This window comes from Plectropomus leopardus, chromosome 11 (genome assembly GCF_026936395.1).
Source record: "Plectropomus leopardus strain MGB_pleo_1.0 chromosome 11, ASM2693639v1, whole genome shotgun sequence".
Taxonomy (NCBI): domain Eukaryota; kingdom Metazoa; phylum Chordata; class Actinopteri; order Perciformes; family Serranidae; genus Plectropomus; species Plectropomus leopardus.
In genome coordinates, this window is record NC_142186.1 from 5,886,277 (window position 1) to 5,906,748 (window position 20,472).

Below are 20,472 nucleotides of genomic sequence, written 5' to 3' on the forward strand. Positions count from 1 at the left end.
TTGTTTCCACTTTGTATACTATAACACGTCTCTACAGGCTATACTAAATGGTTTTCATCCATTTTTTGGAAATCTCAAAATTTGTGATTTTGGCCATACTATACTATGCGGTTTTCGGTCATTTTTCAACATGCTATATTATGGCGTTTTGGCCTCTTTTGGCCCTTTTTTCCACATCCTGTACTATGATTCCTCTCTAAAAGTTATAATAAGCAGTTTTCAGTCATCTTTTGGACATGTCGAAATTTGAGATTTTTGCATTACTATACTATGCGATTTTCGCCAGTTTTTGACATGCTATATTATGACGTTTTGGCCTCTTTTGGAGCTTTTTTCCACATGCTATACTATGACAGGTCTCTGAGCTATAATAGGTGGTTTTCAGCCATTTTTTGGACATGTCAAAATTTGAGATTTTTCGCCATACTATACTATGCGATGTTTGGCAATTTTTCAACATGCTAAAACATGATGTTTTGGGCTGATTTTTGCCATTGTTTCCACTTTGTATACTATAACACGTCTCTACAGGCTATACTAAATGGTTTTCATCCATTTTTTGGAAATCTCAAAATTTGAGATTTTTCGCCATACTATACTATGCGGTTTTCGGTCATTTTTTCAACATGCTATATTATGACGTTTTTGGCCTCTTTTCGCCCTTTTTTCCACATCCTGTACTATGATTCCTCTCTACGAGTTATAATAAGCAGTTTTCAGTCATCTTTTGGACATGTTGAAATTTGAGATTTTTTGCCTTACTATACTATGCGATTTTCGGCCAGTTTTTGACATGCTATATTATGACGTTTTGGCCTCTTTGGAGCTTTTTTCTGCATGCTATACTATGACAGGTCTCTCTGAGCTATAATAGGTGGTTTCAGTCATCTTTTGGACATGTCAAAATTTGAGATTTTTCGCCATACTATACTATGCGATGTTTGGCAATTTTTCAACATGCTAAAACGTGATGTTCTGGGCCGATTTTTGCCATTGTTTCCACTTTGTATACTATAACACGTCTCTACAGGCTATACTAAATGGTTTTCATCCATTTTTTGGAAATCTCAAAATTTGAGATTTTTGCCATACTATACTATGCGATTTTGGTCATTTTTTGACATGCTATATTATGGCGTTTTGGCCTCTTTTGGAGCTTTTTCCACATGCTATACTATGACAGGTCTCTCACGAGCTATAATAGGTGGTTTTCAGCCATTTTTGGACATGTCAAAATTTGACACTTTTCGCCATACTCTCCTATGCGATGTTTGGCAATTTTTCAACATGCTAAAACATGATGTTTTGGGCTGATTTTTGCCATTGTTTCCACTTTGTATACTATAACACGTCTCTACAGGCTATACTAAATGGTTTTCATCCATTTTTTGGAAATCTCAAAATTTGTGATTTTTCGCCATACTATACTATGCGGTTTTCGGTCATTTTTTCAACATGTTATATTATGACATTTTTTTGCCTCTTTTGGACCTTTTTTCCACATCCTGTACTATGAATTCACTCTACAAGCTATAATAAGCAGTTTTCAGTCATCTTTTGGACATGTCGAAATTTGAGATTTTTTGCCATACTATACTATGCGATTTTTGGCCAGTTTTTCGACATGCTATATTATGATGTTTTTGGCCTCTTTTGGAGCTTTTTTCCGCATGCTATACTATGACAGGTCTCTACGAGCTATAATAGGTGGTTTTCAGCCATTTTTTGGACATGTCAAAATTTGAGATTTTTCGCCATACTATACTCTGCGATGTTTGGCAATTTTTCAACATGCTAAAACATGATGTTTTGGGCGATTTTGCCATTGTTTCCACTTTGTATACTATAACACGTCTCTACAGGCTATACTAAATGGTTTTCATCCATTTTTGGAAATCTCAAAATTTGAGATTTTTCGCCATACTATACTATGCGGTTTTCGGTCATTTTTCAACATGCTATATTATGACGTTTTGGCCTCTTTTCACCTTTTTTCCACATCCTGTACTATGATTCCTCTCTACGAGTTATAATAAGCAGTTTTCAGTCATCTTTTGGACATGTCGAAATTTGAGATTTTTTGCCTTACTATACTATGCGATTTTCGGCCAGTTTTTTGACATGCTATATTATGACGTTTTTGGCCTCTTTTGGAGCTTTTTTCCGCATGCTATACTATGACAGGTCTCTACGAGCTATAATAGGTGGTTTTCAGCCATTTTTTGGACATGTCAAAATTTGAGATTTTTCGCCATACTATACTATGCGATGTTTGGCAATTTTTCAACATGCTAAAACATGATGTTTTGGGCCGATTTTTGCCATTGTTTCCAGTTTATATACTATAACACGTCTCTACAGGCTATACTAAATGGTTTTCATCCATTTTTTGGAAATCTCAAAATTTGAGATTTTTCGCCATACTATACTATGCGGTTTTCGGTCATTTTTTCAACATGCTATATTATGACGTTTTTGGCCTCTTTTGGAGCTTTTTTCCGCATGCTATACTATGACAGGTCTCTACGAGCTATAATAGGTGGTTTTCAGCCATTTTTTGGACATGTCAAAATTTGAGATTTTTCGCCATACTATACTATGCGATGTTTGGCAATTTTTCAACATGCTAAAACATGATGTTCTGGGCCGATTTTTGCCATTGTTTCCACTTTGTATACTATAACACGTCTCTACAGGCTATACTAAATGGTTTTCATCCATTTTTTGGAAATCTCAAAATTTGTGATTTTTCGCCATACTATACTATGCGGTTTTCGGTCATTTTTTCAACATGTTATATTATGACATTTTTGGCCTCTTTTCGCCCTTTTTTCCACATCCTGTACTATGAATTCACTCTACAAGCTATAATAAGCAGTTTTCAGTCATCTTTTGGACATGTCGAAATTTGAGATTTTTGCCATACTATACTATGCGATTTTTGGCCAGTTTTTGACATGCTATATTATGACGTTTTTGGCCTCTTTTGGAGCTTTTTTCCGCATGCTATACTATGACAGGTCTCTTCGAGCTATAATAGGTGGTTTTCAGCCATTTTTTGGACATGTCAAAATTTGAGATTTTTCGCCATACTATACTATGCGATGTTTGGCAATTTTTCAACATGCTAAAACATGATGTTTTGGGCCGATTTTTGCCATTGTTTCCACTTTGTATACTATAACACGTCTCTACAGGCTATACTAAATGGTTTTCATCCATTTTTTGGAAATCTCAAAATTTGAGATTTTTCGCCATACTATACTATGCGGTTTTCGGTCATTTTTTCAACATGCTATATTATGACATTTTTGTGCCTCTTTTACCCTTTTTTCCACATCCTGTACTATGATTCCTCTCTACGAGTTATAATAAGCAGTTTTCAGTCATCTTTTGGACATGTCGAAATTTGAGATTTTTTGCCTTACTATACTATGCGATTTTCGGCCAGTTTTTTGACATGCTATATTATGACGTTTTTGGCCTCTTTTGGAGCTTTTTTCCGCATGCTATACTATGACAGGTCTCTACGAGCTATAATAGGTGGTTTTCAGCCATTTTTTGGACATGTCAAAATTTGAGATTTTTCGCCATACTATACTATGCGATGTTTGGCAATTTTTCAACATGCTAAAACATGATGTTTTGGGCCGATTTTTGCCATTGTTTCCACTTTGTATACTATAACACGTCTCTACAGGCTATACTAAATGGTTTTCATCCATTTTTTGGAAATCTCAAAATTTGAGATTTTTCGCCATACTATACTATGCGGTTTTCGGTCATTTTTTCAACATGCTATATTATGACGTTTTTGGCCTCTTTTCGCCCTTTTTTCCACATCCTGTACTATGATTCCTCTCTACGAGTTATAATAAGCAGTTTTCAGTCATCTTTTGGACATGTCGAAATTTGAGATTTTTTGCCTTACTATACTATGCGATTTTCGGCCAGTTATTTGACATGCTATATTATGACGTTTTTGGCCTCTTTTGGAGCTTTTTTCCGCATGCTATACTATGACAGGTCTCTACGAGCTATAATAGGTGGTTTTCAGCCATTTTTTGGACATGTCAAAATTTGAGATTTTTCGCCATACTATACTATGCGATGTTTGGCAATTTTTCAACATGCTAAAACATGATGTTTTGGGCCGATTTTTGCCATTGTTTCCACTTTGTATACTATAACACATCTCTACAGGCTATACTAAATGGTTTTCATCCATTTTTTGGAAATCTCAAAATTTGAGATTTTTCGCCATACTATACTATGCGGTTTTCGGTCATTTTTTCAACATGCTATATTATAACGTTTTTGGCCTCTTTTCACCCTTTTTTCCACATCCTGTACTATGATTCCTCTCTACGAGTTATAATAAGCAGTTTTCAGTCATCTTTTGGACATGTCGAAATTTGAGATTTTTTGCCTTACTATACTATGCGATTTTCGGCCAGTTTTTTGACATGCTATATTATGACGTTTTTGGCCTCTTTTGGAGCTTTTTTCTGCATGCTATACTATGACAGGTCTCTACGAGCTATAATAGGTGGTTTCCAGTCATCTTTTGGACATGTCAAAATTTGAGATTTTTCGCCATACTATACTATGCGATGTTTGGCAATTTTTCAACATGCTAAAACGTGATGTTCTGGGCCGATTTTTGCCATTGTTTCCACTTTGTATACTATAACACGTCTCTACAGGCTATACTAAATGGTTTTCATCCATTTTTTGGAAATCTCAAAATTTGAGATTTTTTGCCATACTATACTATGCGATTTTCGGCCAGTTTTTTGACATGCTATATTATGACGTTTTTGGCCTCTTTTGGAGCTTTTTTCCGCATGCTATACTATGACAGGTCTCTACGAGCTATAATAGGTGGTTTTCAGCCATTTTTTGGACATGTCAAAATTTGAGATTTTTCGCCATACTATACTATGCGATGTTTGGCAATTTTTCAACATGCTAAAACATGATGTTTTGGGCCGATTTTTGCCATTGTTTCCACTTTGTATACTATAACACGTCTCTACAGGCTATACTAAATGGTTTTCATCCATTTTTTGGAAATCTCAAAATTTGTGATTTTTCGCCACATACTATACTATGCGGTTTTCGGTCATTTTTCCAACATGTTATATTATGACATTTCTTTGCCTCTTTTGGACCTTTTTTCAACATCAGATACTATGAATTCACTCTACAAGCTATAATAAGCAGTTTTCAGTCATCTTTTGGACATGTCGAAATTTGAGATTTTTTGCCATACTATACTATGCGATTTTTGGCCAGTTTTTCGACATGCTATATTATGATGTTTTTGGCCTCTTTTGGAGCTTTTTTCCGCATGCTATACTATGACAGGTCTCTACGAGCTACAATAGGTGGTTTTCAGCCATTTTTTGGACATGTCAAAATTTGAGATTTTTTGCCATACTATACTATGCGATGTTTGGCAGTTTTTCAACATGCTAAAACATGATGTTTTGGGCCGATTTTTGCCATTGTTTCCACTTTGTATACTATTACACATCTCTACAGGCTATACTAAATGGTTTTCATCCATTTTTTGGAAATCTCAAAATTTGAGATTTTTCGCCATACTATACTATGCGGTTTTCGGTCATTTTTCCAACATGTTATATTATGACATTTTTTTGCCTCTTTTGGACCTTTTTTCGACATCAGATACTATGAATTCACTCTACAAGCTATAATAAGCAGTTTTCAGTCATCTTTTGGACATGTCGAAATTTGAGATTTTTTGCCTTACTATACTATGCGATTTTCGGCCAGTTTTTCGACATGCTATATTATGATGTTTTTGGCCTCTTTTGGAGCTTTTTTCCGCATGCTATACTATGACACGTCTGTACGAGCTATTATAGGTGGTTTTCAGCCATTTTTCGGACATGTCAAAATTTGAGATTTTTTGCCATACTATACTATGCGATGTTTGGCAATTTTTCAACATGCTAAAACATGATGTTTTGGGCCGATTTTTGCCATTGTTTCCACTTTGTATACTATAACACGTCTCTACAGGCTATACTAAATGGTTTTCATCCATTTTTTGGAAATCTCAAAATTTGAGATTTTTTGCCATACTATACTATGCGATGTTCGGCCAGTTTTTCAACATGCTATATTATGATGTTTTTGGCCTCTTTTGGAGCTTTTTTCCGCATGCTATACTATGACAGGTCTCTACGAGCTACAATAGGTGGTTTTCAGCCATTTTTCGGACATGTCAAAATTTGAGATTTTCCGCCATACTATACTATGTGGTTTTCTGCAATTTTTTTGACTTGCCAAATTATGATATTTTTGGCTTTTTTTGACCTTTTTTTTGACATCGTATACCATGATAGCTCTCCACAAGCTATGCTTCCAGTCATCTTTTGGACATGTCGAAATTTGAGATTTTTCGCCATACTATACTATGCGATGTTTGGCAATTTTTCAACATGCTAAAACATGATGTTTTGGGCCGATTTTTGCCATTGTTTCCAGTTTATATACTATAACACGTCTCTACAGGCTATACTAAATGGTTTTCATCCATTTTTTGGAATTCTCAAAATTTGTGATTTTTCGCCATACTATACTATGCGGTTTTCGGTCATTTTTCCAACATGTTATATTATGACATTATTTTGCCTCTTTTGGACCTTTTTTCGACATCAGATACTATGATTTCACCCTACAAGCTATAATAAGCAGTTTTCAAGCATTTTTTGGACATGTCAAAATTTGAGATTTTTCGCCATACTATACTATGCGGTTTTTGGACATTTTTACGACATGCTATACTATGAAGTTTTTGGCCTCTTTTCGCCCTTGTTTCCACATGCTATGCTATGACACGTCTCTACAAGCTATAATAGGTGGTTGTCAGCCATTTTTTGGACATATCGAAATTTGGGATTTTACGCCATACTATACCATGCGGTTTTGGGCAATTTTTTTGACATGCTATATTATGACATTTTTGCATTTCTTGACCCTTTTTTTATGCCTTTTTTTGCTATATTGGACAGCATACTGTAATGATATAATTAATATATTTGTGGAAAATATACTATACTATCAATTTTTTTGTCCTATTTTGGACAACATAATCTACTACAACTTTTTGGTGCTATTTGGACAACATGTTATGGCATTACTTTTTTGTGTTATTTTGGATGACATTCTGTGCTATGATGTTTTACTCTGAACAAATTTACTAAAACGTTTTTGTGCCATTTTGGGCAACATATTTTAATATGAGGTTTCTGTGCCATTTTGGAAGACATACTAAACTATGGTGTTTTTCTGGCATTTGAGACCATTATTGACAACGTACTATACTATGATGTTTTTGTGCCATTAGGGACCATTTTGGACGACATACTATATTAGGACGTTTTTATGCCATTTTGGACGACATACTACACTATGACGTTTTTTTGCCATTTTGAATGAACTACTATACTATGACGTTTTCACGCCATTTTGGACCATTGTGGACGACATACTATACTATGATGTTTCTGTGATATTTTAGATGACATAATATAATGTTATTGTGCTAGTTTCAACATCATTCTATACTAGTATGCCATTTTGGACGTCATACTATACTATGACATTTTTCTGCCATTTTGGCCCACATACTTTTGTGCAAGTTTTGACAACATACTTTAGTATATGATGCATGTGCACAACCAACACGTGTTGAATTCTACATTCTGCACACTTTTAATGCACTTTTGTCCTATGTATGAATTGTTGTGTTGTTTTATTTGCCTTCTTTATTTTTGTTTGTCTTTCTCTCCTTGTTTTATTTTCATCTGTAACCTACCAAGGGACTACGTATGTAAATTAGCAGTCCTGCTAACTCTGGCACATTTACATTTTGTTTTTACTGATGTTCATCAATGTTCTATGTCCCTTTTAAATAAACAAAAACTAAACTGTGACATTTGTGTGCTATTTTTGACAACAAGCTATACTATGACTTTGTTGTTACATTTTGTACAAAATGTTGTACTATGCATTTTTGTGCAAATTTGGACTACGTACTATACTATGACATTACCGTGTAATTTTCAACAACATATTATGCTATGACTTTTGTTTTGAATTTGAACGACACACCACACTGACTTTTTCGTGCTATTTTGGACGACATACTATACTATGACTTTTTCGGGCTATTTTGGATGACATACTATCACGTTTTCATGCCATTTTGGACGATTTTGCACAACATATTTTACTATGACTGTCAGCTTTTTCGACGACTTGGTATACAATGAAGTTTCTATTCAATTTTGGACGACATATAATATCCTCACTTTTTTGTGCAGTTTTGGATGACATACTCTACAGTGCCTTTTTTGAGATGTTTTGGACAACATATTACATTATGACTTTTGTGGTATTTTGGAAGACACACTATAATATAATGTTTATGTTCAATTTTGGACGACATACTATACTATAAGGTTTTGGTGCCATTTTGGACATCATATTATATTATGAGGTTTTGATGCCATTTTGGAGGACATAATGCACTATGAGGTTTTGGTGCCATTTTGGACGACATACTATACTAATATTTTTGTGCAATTTTGGATGACATAGTATAATATCACTTTTTTGTGCAATTTCGGATGACATAGCACAATATCTTTTTTTTTGCTATACTATGAAATTTTGATGGCATTTTGTACAACATTCAATGATATGACCTTTTGGTGCCATTCTGGGAGTCATAACATACCATGATGGTGCCATTATATAATCAAATGTTTTTTTGTGCTATTTTGGGTATCATACTGTACTATGATGTTTTCATACAATTTTGGACGACAAACTATATTATTGAGTTTCTTGCGATTTTAGACAACATAATATAATAACATTTTTGTGCTATTTTGGGCATCATACTATACTATGACTTTTTGTGCGATTTTGGATGATACCATGACGTTTAAGTGCTTTTTTGTGCTGTTGTCAAAAAAGAGACTATATTATGACTTTTTGGTACAATTGTGGACAACATACTATACCTTAACTTTTTTTGGTCCTGTTTGGACAACATAATTTACTACAACTTTTTGGTGCTATTTGGACAACATATTATAATATTACTTTTCTGTGTTATTTTGGATGACATTCTGAACTATGATGTTTTACTCTGAACGAATTTACTATAACTTTCTTGTGCTATTTTGGACAACATATCATACTATAACTCTTTGTGCAATTTAGAATGACATACTATGACTTTTTTGTGCCATTTTGGAAGGCATGTCTTTTTTTAGCGTATTATACCATACGTTTTTCAGACTCACCGTACTAAGACTTTTTATTAATATCTTTTTTTGATATGCTACACTTTTTTAGGCCCAACATAGCTTAGCCCCAAGCATGTGTTGATGCAAAATTTGCATAGTGGCTGAAAGTGAAATTACACCATTTGAGTTGGTCACGTGATGCACACTGACCCAGAAAGACTTTTCCCCATTGACTAACATGTGGAAAGAGATGTCTGTAAAGCTTTTTAATAATTTTTTGTGAGCGTCAAAACCCCTGTGAAACATCTTTTATCCCTATCTAGATGCAAACCATCTGGTTTGATAACATTTGGAAAGTCTAAAAGAGCTGCAAGATTATTTTTGTTATACCGCCATTCAAGTTAGCGAGGCGCTAATCCAGAAGTCGGTTGTTCAGCTGGCGGAAGTTACATGCTCAGCCACACTTAGCCGCCTTCAGCTGCCCGTTAATCTACTACGCATGCTCTATGGGCCAGTAGATATGGGTATTTACACATTTCTAAACCCGGAAAGAGCTTTTTCTGCTTCCTGCCCCAGTGAGCAGCTCTCATAGGAATGAACAATGTTTTAATTTTGACTCTGATTTTTTTAGGACATTTTTGATGACAGACTATCCTACAATGTTTTTTATGATAACTGTGTTGACATACAATACTATGACTTTTTAAGGCATTTCTGATGACAAACTATACAATGACGTTTTTATGATAATTTTGATTACATACTATACTATGACATTTTAATTATATTTTTAATGAAATGCTTTACTTTGACTCTGTTTTTGATGATTTTTTTTTACTTTTTTATGATAATTCATATCTCTTGACAGAGTTGCTATTGTCTGCACATTTGATGGTTTTTCTATCTTCTCATTACGTACTGTAAGTAATGTCATAAGTAATGACATAATTTCCCGATAAGTAATTCTAAATTGATTATTGAATTGAGATCACTTTTGTTTTGCCTTGCTGTGTTACAGACAAATGTAATGCGATTCTAGTAACATGCTTCAATGCATTACTCACAACACTGCTGGTGAGATTTCTATTGCATAAAACATGTTTTTCTTTCTTCCTGTCCACTATCAGTTACCTCTGTGATGGGGAAGGCCTGCTGCTGGGTGTCCTCACTGAGGCTGACCACAAACAGCACCTCAGAGGTGAGGAGCAGACAGCCAGCATGTTCCTGTCCTGACCCACTGACGATGGTCACCTCCAGGGCCATGTGGAGCTCTGGCCGCCCCAGAGACTGGAGCATCTTCCTGTGGTCAGAGAGTAAACAGAGAGAAATATGGATATTACAAACTTGTTATGACTAGTTATCATTAGGCAATGGAAGATTTCAAATTTAAATATAGTCAAATTATAAAAATAAAGGCTTTGCAGTTGTATCCTTAATTAACACATACTAAAGGCAGCAATCACATGTAGGTGACTCCTCCTATGTGCATGAATTATGTGCGCGCGCACGCACACACACACACACACATGATGGCAGGCCTCCTAACTTCAGATATACACTTTTTCTATAAACACAAGACCACACAAGGTGCCCGACTAACCTAAACACACACAAACAAGTGACCAAACGTGTCTCCATACATCCTGCAATTTACATTCTACATGTTCTCTGTGTGGTTCCTATTACACACATGTTGGATAGGGATGCGTGTGTGCAGGAACTGAAGTCTTCAGTCATGTTCCTCTGACAGTGTGTTTACTTTGGAAGGCAGGTGTTCAAAATTGCGGTGCAGATGTTGAAGCCGCCACAGTAGGGACAGTTTGGTTCTGTTCAGTGTTACTCTGCTCACACAGTCTGACCCCTCAAGTGTCTGGGCTACCTGTAGTAGTAAATATAATTGATGGATGCCTGATGGAAACCAGTTTGACGGAAAAGCAGCATGAATAAAACCACAGGGGAGCATTATCTCAGCATTCATGTGTTTTTGTCTTTTTTTCATCTTCCCCTAACATTAGCACAACATACTGCTAACCCCTCGGGGTGATGACAACTAAAGTGGAATGTCCTAAAGAAATATTGTATCTGAAATTTGGCCCTTGTCCTCATGGCAGCTGACGGTCAACATAGACTGCTATTAGAAGTAAATGTTTGATAGCTATGGAAACCAAACTAAATTGCGGAAAATTCATTATAAAATGCCATAAATGTTTTTTTCTACAGCTCCTGATAACCTTCTGGAGACAGAGGCCTCTTAATTTTTATGATAATATTAACCGCTCCTCCGAGAGAGCATACACTCAGATGTGTTGCAGTTCTGTTCATATCGCTTCCATTTTTTGTTTTTTTACAACGTGGGACCCAAAGGTAACCTTCTGCTTGGCACAACTTGCGGCCGTTTGTAAACTGAGTCTTTCTCAAACTCCAGCACACAAAAGAAAGTGTTCCTCCATCTGATGGCACTGGGAAACATCTCTGGACAGACTCATAGTTAAACAACAAGAACAATTTCTAGCTGGCGGCTTTGGCAGAGTGCTTATAAAAACCTTTTAACATGGCTCGATGAAAACAGGGGAGGGCAGGCTGGCTACCATGTGTGGGATCAAGGTCAAACATCTTTCCAGACTTTTTTTTTTGGAAAGTGGGTAATGAACTCTCCAAGGTTTAAACAAGACAGCAAAAATGATGAGAGGTAAGGGGGAGAAAAAGAACAGCAGATCCTGGAGAGACTCCAAGAAAAGCAAAGGCGAGAACACATGTCCCACTTTTAACGGATAGCTGGACAAAAGTAAAGGAGAAGCCAGCAGGAGGAGTAAATGGCCAGGGGTCATACCAGACATATTTAAGGTGGCTGTTTGGGGCCTGAGCAGACTTCTCCTCTGTAGGCAGGTACAGTTGTTTAGGAAGCTGCCACAGTCCTGCTCCATGAAGGATTCCTGTCAGAAGAGACACAAATGTAAAGACAGTGAGCATCAGCACAACTATCAGTGAAGTTTTCTCTCCTGTGTGTGACAGTGATGTGAGATATCTGCATGCATTTAAATATATTGTACATTTACATCAACCAATCAGACCACTGCCTTTCTCAGTTAAATCTTACTCTTAATTTCCACCAGACCTGTGTGCAGTCTGGCTCTGCTCCGTCACGGCAGAAGGAGCAAATAGATTGCAGTCTAGTTTATGTGTTAACTTCCACTGACTCCGCTGCGTTGTGGATCGACTACGTGTCAGCTCTGGCAGTCCGGAGGCTTGCGGATCAGATAGGCAGGGCTCCTATTTTTGACGGACACCGGCGCACTTTGTATAAATTCAGACAAATTTAAGACAGAGCAGACAGGAAATCAGACAGCAATACAACATTAAAACCTCCAGTTAATTTTCAGAATAAAACACACAAAATGTCACAATGAGCGGATCCAGACCTGGATTCAACAGGTCAGAGGTTTTCGGAGGTCACTACCAGCAACATGGATAAAGAGAAGTTAATCATGGAGGCGGAAAACCACAATATCATTTATGACACCACACATCCTTTTTATAGGGACAACCATAGAAAGGAAATGGCGTGGACCAACTTATTGGGAATTACGGGAGTGAATCGACTTCACTATAATACATCCATGGAGTGAATGGAGTTATTACTTCTTCTGTACTGATATAATTTGCATGGTTCTGTAATTACCACGGGAAATCCTGGGTCTGGCCAGTCCAGCTGATCTGGCGGAGCTGCTGTGCCCAACTCAAAACGCAACCGGTGGGAATTGATGGAGAGGCAGCACGGAGCAAAACGGAGCCATAATGCAACGCATATGCAAGCGGTGGAAATCCTGGATTACTCCACACAGGTAAATTGGACATGTGATGAAAAAGACTATATCTGTTTGTGGGTGTGCATTAATTAAGGTATAGTATGCCGGATTGTCCATTACAGTTTTTAAACACACTTGACAGCGAATATGCAGCTGCAGCTCAGTCCATGTGGACTTGGCCTGGGAACCGGAGGGCCACCATAACAAATCACAATGCGGGCCAAGTAGGAAGTGTGGACTGGTAGCTGGAGAGGTGCCAGTTTGCCTTCTGGGCACTGCTGTGGTGCCCTTGAGGAGGACAATGAACACCCAAACAGCTGTATCATACTATGGCTGACCCTGTGCTGCCCCTTTATGAATGCATGAATGTATAAAAAAGAAGGAATACACAAAGAGGTATATTTCAACTTGTAAGTAAAAGCCAACCCCAAATTCACTCTGCGTTTCATCTTGCTTTATTTGCATTTTTTTGTCACAGTGTTTCTTAGAAGCCTGCTGCTTACGGTTTGGCATCTGGTCCCCACTTTTATTTTTTATTAATTTAACCCATATTTAACCAGATAAGTCCCTCTGAGATCAACATTCTCTTTTTCAAGGGAGACGTGGCCATGACATCAGCACAAGAAAAGTTACAGACAACAACCACAATAAAAACATAAAAGATATACAATAAACGTGGGAAATATTAAAATACCTGTACACAATGACAAGTACCAACCAATTCTTTCACCATTGTACTTATGGGAGCTTATTATAAAGCTCCAACTTCCCCTGATCGCTGTCAAGGGACATGCCAATGAACATCCTGAACACAGAAAATTAAAAAAAAAAAAAACGAGGCAGAGGGCAGACACTGCAGAAAAACACACCATCATGCACTTCTAGTGAGTCTTAAGTGATGATTAAGAGTGATTACTTTTGTATGAGTATGTACATTGTTGTTTTAAGTGAAATCCTACATAGTAAATCTTTAAAATTTACATTGCATTTCATAAAAAACAAGCAAAAACACAAACGTGATTTGCTCGGCGTGTCCATGTCAGTGTGAGTTCATAACCCATGTGCGTGTGGTCAGTTTCCCTTCATCTCGCTCTGGCTGTCAGCAGAGCAGCAGCAGCAGGCCAGTGAAGTCATCAAGTAGTTAAAACTGAGCCATAAAGAACACAGCGAGATCCATTAATGATGTCACTGCAGTGGTGCTGTAGCACACTGCTCAGCTTTGAGTGTGTGTTTCCAAGTGTGTGTGTAGGTTTATCCACGTGTTTTGTAAGACAGGAGTGTGACAGAATTATAACGCACAGTTGATCTGCATATATTACCGGCAGACAGAGGGGTTTTTTTTGAGTGTGTTGTCAGTGTGTACGCTGGTTGGTGCCTGCAGCGTGCCTTTGTGTGCACTGATGAGCATCTACGTGGATCCACATGTATCAGCCTGAGTTTGTGTGTATGTTTGTGTTCTGCAGAGCTCACAGGGTCAGGTAGATCAGAGCCTGGGGAGTCATCACTCTTACACTGAGCCGTTAGCCTCGTTGGTAGTTTATGTGCTGTAGCTAAGACCTGTTAGCGCCAACACACCCCATCCTCTGACCCACTCCTCACACCCCCCACCCCCCACCCCCACCCCCACCTCTATCTTCTACCCCCAATAAAACACAAACTAACTCCAAAGACTTTAACTGCCTGTAAATGCAAGTGTTTGTGCGTGTATGATTAAGCATGTGTGTGTGTGCCAGAGGGTCTTTCAGCAGTTCTCTCTCAGGTCCTGCACTACATAAGGCCTGACCCAATAAACACTGCTGCTGACTGGAGCCAAAAGGACAGAAGGCACGAAATTGTCCATCCACTGATGGATTTATGATTTTCCTGACTCACAATCTCTTAATTCATTTCTGTGTTTATTAGAATATTGTTGCCTCGGGCTGCTTGGAAAGTTGCACATAAGACGTATTTGTTGAGTGGTGTTAAATTTGAGACCTTGCTGCATGACCAAATCTCTCTTCACACTTCACTGATAATGTGCTTGTGTAGAGGACGTAAATGTTTGTATCTCCACAGGCCATGTTTTTCGTCCTTTTGCAAATGTAATTTTAATTACTTTAGGTTAAATAACAAAAACATTTCAAACACAAAGTCTGTGCTTGATAGTTCCCCACAAAATGATGGTGCTTGCTGCCAGAAATGACAACATAAAAAAGCTACTAGCTCTTTATGATCCTAGAAATTCTATCAGTTGATTTCCAAATGGGTTAGTCATGTCTATGATTTTCACAGTGAGAATTATGCTCTAACAGTGCTTTAGTTTTTCTGTGTTTTGTGTTCGTGAACCACAAAAAATAAGAGGGATATTACAATAAACAAAACTAATCAGGCTTTAAAAGCCATCACTTCTTTCATTGAAATTGTTATTGGAAAAACAGCTTCTGAAATAGACTTAGCAAGAAAAAAAAGTAGATTAATTGAACATGCTGTTATCTTTGACTATCCTGAACTCACCGTATCCAGTCTGGGACACCAGCTCAGCTGCTCCTCCAATGGGCTTGGTGAAGACCCCCACAATGCCTTTCCCCACGCCAGAGATGACCCCTTTGGCCTTGCTACCAGCTGAGCTCTGCAGCTCCCAGTTCCTCTGGAAGTTCTGCATGGGCTGGTCCACGATGCCCGCTATCGCTCCTGAGAGAACAAGGAAATATTTGTTCTTTATCATTATGCTCTGTTCAATAAATACTAAATGAGAGCCACAATGCACAATGCACAGGAAATTCATGACATCTTTTGTGGACAAAAAGAAGGGCAGGCCCTATGCGAAACAGTTAGACATACAGATTCCAAAGTGTCACAAATTGGACTCACACAGGAATTCAGACATGCTTTTGCCCTAAAGAAAACATCCGACCTTTTATTTTATGTATGACACAGATGTGATCGACAGTGCATCTCAGGAATTATAATCTACTGTAACTCAGCGAGATGCTAGCAGCTGTTTGGTTTCAATGACAATATGCTGTGTATGTGTGTGTATGTGTGTGTGTGTGTGTGTGTTAAGTTTTACTGCCCTCTGGGTGTTTACTGAGTCCCTGCTGCGCTGTCTCCACTGCTCCGTCTCAAAGCTCTCTGTAATTGTGCACACCAGTGTGTGTGTGTGCCTAATGCCAAAGGACAGCAGATGAAATGTGTGTGGGCAGAACATGTTTCCATACATATCGAGTGACCTGATGAAATAATAATATATAACTCTTCATGTTTTCCAAATATCTGGAAAACTTTCTTTCTTGTTACTGGAAATAAAAATTGTATTGATTTCAACTTTTTTGGTTGTTTGCGTCATTTCTCATCTAAAAGCACTTATTTTGTGTTATTGAGAAGATGACTAATGGTGAAAAGAAACGTGAGTTGCAGGACCAGGAACAGATTTGGACAATTCAACTGATACTTAGAGGGGTGATGACAAACATGACAAAAATATTACTGAAACATGCTGTTTTATTCCCGATTTGGATTGTTGCAAAACCCTCAAATGAAAAAAAAAAAAAAAAAATCATTACACGAGATGCATTTGAGTTTGTATTTGTGTGTGTGTGCATTCCCATATACCTAACAAACTAATGCCCAGTCGTGACAGCCCCTGCCTCAGTCCGTCCCCGAGGCTCTCCGGCAGCTGGCGTCTCCACTCCTCCTGCCTGGTGTAGTGCTCTTCATCCAGAGACAGACGGTCCATGTTCCTGGCCAGGCTGGTCGCTAAGTTGGTGATGGACGTCAGCGTGCCTGAACACAAATGTGACAAGTTCAACTTCAATGTTCGGAACTAGCAATAAATGTTTCTGCCTAAAACCATTTATAACAAATGCAGCTCTAGTCATCACTGCGTGATAACAATCTAAATAGGAACAAATAATGTGTGTGTTGTATCATTCTGGGAGAAAGTATTAGTTTTTAGTCCAAAGACACACGTTTGCACACAGATTCTTTTTTTTCTCTTGTAAAATGAACAAAAAGATTATGAACATCTGTGTTACCTTTAGAAATATGTTTGACGAAGGATGTGGTCCCTCTGGACACCCCGCTGACGAAGGCTCCAGGCCCACGTGTCAGACCCTCATATGGCAGTCGGAAGAAGTCAGACACGCCGTTCCCGATGCTCCGCACCAGGCTGGCAGGACTGCCCAGGATCTCCAAAGATCCCACCACCCAACCTGAGACAGAGAGACAACCACAGCTCAGGATGTTTGTCAGATAATGAGGTTGAGCATCTTACTTGGATGGAACGAGTATCCGTTGTATGAGTATCTGTATGAGTATCATCCGCAACATGTGTCAATATCATACTCCTGATGAAGTAAATCCTCATTTTGGTAGCTTTGTTCAATCTTTAACTCTTATAATCAAAATCGAACTAGAGATTAATTCTGAGATAGTTCTCTAAATAGTTAATAATAAAAATAGCAACTTCTGATGAATGGATATCAATATTAAGGACATGATCAATTTCAAAATGTGTGCACCATTTTTTTTAAACTAGGTGATGCAGGCACAAAACAAGTGATGGACATTACAAAGACAATACTATGTAAGAGAAAAGAAAGGGGGAAACAGAAAAATTGACACAACAGACTTTAAAGTTGAATTGAATGGCAGGGACTTGCCTTTCCTCAGTCACCCCCAGACCCAATGGGAGGGGGTCTGTATGTGTGCAGTCATCAAATCAAATGTTCCGACATGCTTCTTTCAGACGCTGTGCAACAGGCTCACATTTGTTGGGTGTATTAGAGGTGTACCCCATCAGCACTGGTGTGTATATATCTACATGTCAAGTAGATTATACTTGCATATTTGTTTAAATTTGTAAATGTAAAAATATTTTCCCCATGCCAATAATATGTAGAAACTGAACTGAACTGAATTAAACCCTGCCATATTCAAAGCAGTGCGCCTGTGCAACATGGTAGGGTGATCGAGTCAATACTTTTTGTTTAAATAAACATTTTGTTACGTTTTGTTGGGGCTGAACACAGTCCAGGTTTTAAATAACTTCTGGTTCGACCCCACCCATTTCAAGTTCATTTCAAGACTCCACCCAACCTGAGTACTAATACAGATACATATAACGATAAAAGTGTACTCCCTCATCCCTATCAAATGGTACTTGTTATATTATTATAATTAAATATGCAATTAGTATATAGTTGCTCTCCAGTCTTCTTTGTTTTCTCCTTCTGTTTAGCTTAATAAGAAACTCTTGGACTCGAAGCGAATATTTAAATAAATAAACATTATTTGAATCATTTTTGGAGGTTGCCACAATGGTTCTTATAATACACAATTTACAAAACTTCCATGCTGTAAAATCCGACAGCAATTTGGGTTTTGTATTCAAAAATACAGCTGGAACACCTGCTCTGGGGAGGAACATTCCACATATAAGCTCTTTGAGTAAACGTTTATGATCCTCCGCTTGCCAAAAGCATTTTAGTGTGAGAGGCTCTCTCTCTCTAAACATTTTAAAGAATAACTTACAAAATGTTTTTACATTCTGATTATATGTTCAGCGTTGTTCTTTTCTTAACAAAACAAAGATTTACAAAAGCTTTCACTTATACACATATTCACTTGTGCACGCGCACACACACACACTCCTGCATGACTTATACATGTGCCACAGTAAGATTTACAGCCTCGTACTATCTCACCTCATCTCTCTCATTCAACCATACAGTCCCCTTCAGATGGCATGGCTCATTGATATTTATGCACTGACAATTGCATCTCTAAAATCAAATAGCCATTTCTCAAGACGCCGACCCCGTTCTGCTCTTATTCTCCGTCAATTTGCACTTGAGTGATGGACTCTAATGGTAGGAAACCAACTCCAGTGGGGCCTCGTGGTCGTTTCTGCTTCACATGGTCTCCCAGTTGTGGTTTTGGTAAAGCATAAAGTCCTGACAGGAGCTGATGTTTACAGGGCTGAGTCATGCTTTTAAACACACGTACATATTCTGGTGTATGCACAGATAGCATATGCCTTTTAATATCCATATGCTCATAATTCTTTGCATGTGTATGTGCGTGGATTTACGCCTGTGGGTTCATGTGTGCTCCTAATACATCCTAGTACTAATCAGTCCCAGAATGCAATGCTTCCCAGAGCCCCTCACTGCATGACGACTCAGGAAGAGGAGAGCGTGGTGAGGTGACGTGTTGAAATACGAGCAAAAGTAAGTGCTCTAACGAGAGACAGCGGGAAGGAAGTGTTCGTCCAGAACGGTGATTTCTGATGTGGAAATGACTGGCTTAAACCAGAACATGTGTGGAGGCTTTGACTAGACAGGAGGACAACACAGGAGAAAGGTACGGAGCCTTTATAGTGCCTGATAAGTCAGACTCTGCCGTCCACAGATTATTCATATTGCAGTGCCTGCACACCATGAGTCATCAGTCAAACCTCAGGGTAAAACAGTAAATTATGACAATGAGAGAATCTAAATCTTTTTCGAGCCTCCAGTGAGTCAGATTTTGCTTCCTGGAGCTCTACAGTTTTACTGCACTTTCTGACACAAAGCAATAGGAGCCCCTGGGTGTAATCATTTCAAAGCTCAACTAGACTTACTGAGAATAAATTGTAGGATTTCTCATATGAGCACACATCCTGTTATTTTTCTGTATGCCTAAACTGAGTGCATAGGATTTGATTGTGAGCCTATCTGAAAAAGATTGTAAAACAGTGCCTGTAGTGTGAAAAGCAATCAGTCTAGGGTCCATATATGAAACACACACTGGCTTCAAGAACCATTTGCTTTACAGTGTGATTGATGTAGCAGCAGGTAAGTATGAGGCCTGTAAGAGTTGTTCGACTCCCTTCATCCAGTACCTACCAGCTCTGAAGAGAGCTCCGGCTGCGTAGTGCATGGCCAGAGCGTGGACTAGCTGTCTGGCTGTTGTGCATAGTGGCCCTCTTTCAAACAGGGAGAAGGATAGAGGAGTGTGGTCTGAAGCAATGTACAACTTCAGGGAGGCATGGATGCTGACCAACAGGTTGACTGGCTGGATGGTCAGCCTCTGCAGCCGCACAGGGTGGACCAACGCCTGCACCGACTGAAGCACCTGGAAGACATAAAGTTGGCTAGTTAAGCTAGTTTTAGCATTTATATAAGACAGTGGTGGCTGCAGGTAATACTAATGATTACAACTTGTGAAAAAGTAGTGGTCTTCACGAATTAGAGCAAATAGATATTTAATTTATTGCGTTATAGCAAGGGAATAGCAAGGGAAGCCTCACTGCAAACGTGCTCAGTGAAAGGTGAACAGCCGATGATTTGAGACAGTAGAGGTATAATCCCGTTATACCGTCTGAGGTGTAAGAGACTGTTTCCCACGTTTAT

The 20,472-nt window shown here is 38.2% G+C and overlaps 1 protein-coding gene across 4 annotated transcripts in view; it reads right to left on the minus strand.

The window, feature by feature from the left end:
* vps13b (vacuolar protein sorting 13 homolog B) overlaps positions 1–20,472 on the minus strand; it is a 392,967-nt gene that overhangs the window by 15,810 nt on the left and 356,685 nt on the right. For all 4 annotated transcript variants that reach the window (XM_042490601.2, XM_042490600.2, XM_042490605.2 and 1 more), the window contains exons 61-66: positions 19,966–20,194; positions 17,113–17,289; positions 16,691–16,861; positions 15,593–15,769; positions 12,124–12,226; positions 10,425–10,593 (exon numbers count right to left, since the gene is read on the minus strand). In XM_042490601.2, the coding sequence (XP_042346535.2) occupies positions 10,425–10,593; positions 12,124–12,226; positions 15,593–15,769; positions 16,691–16,861; positions 17,113–17,289; positions 19,966–20,194 (1,026 nt within the window). The remainder of the gene's footprint in view (positions 1–10,424; positions 10,594–12,123; positions 12,227–15,592; positions 15,770–16,690; positions 16,862–17,112; positions 17,290–19,965; positions 20,195–20,472) is intronic.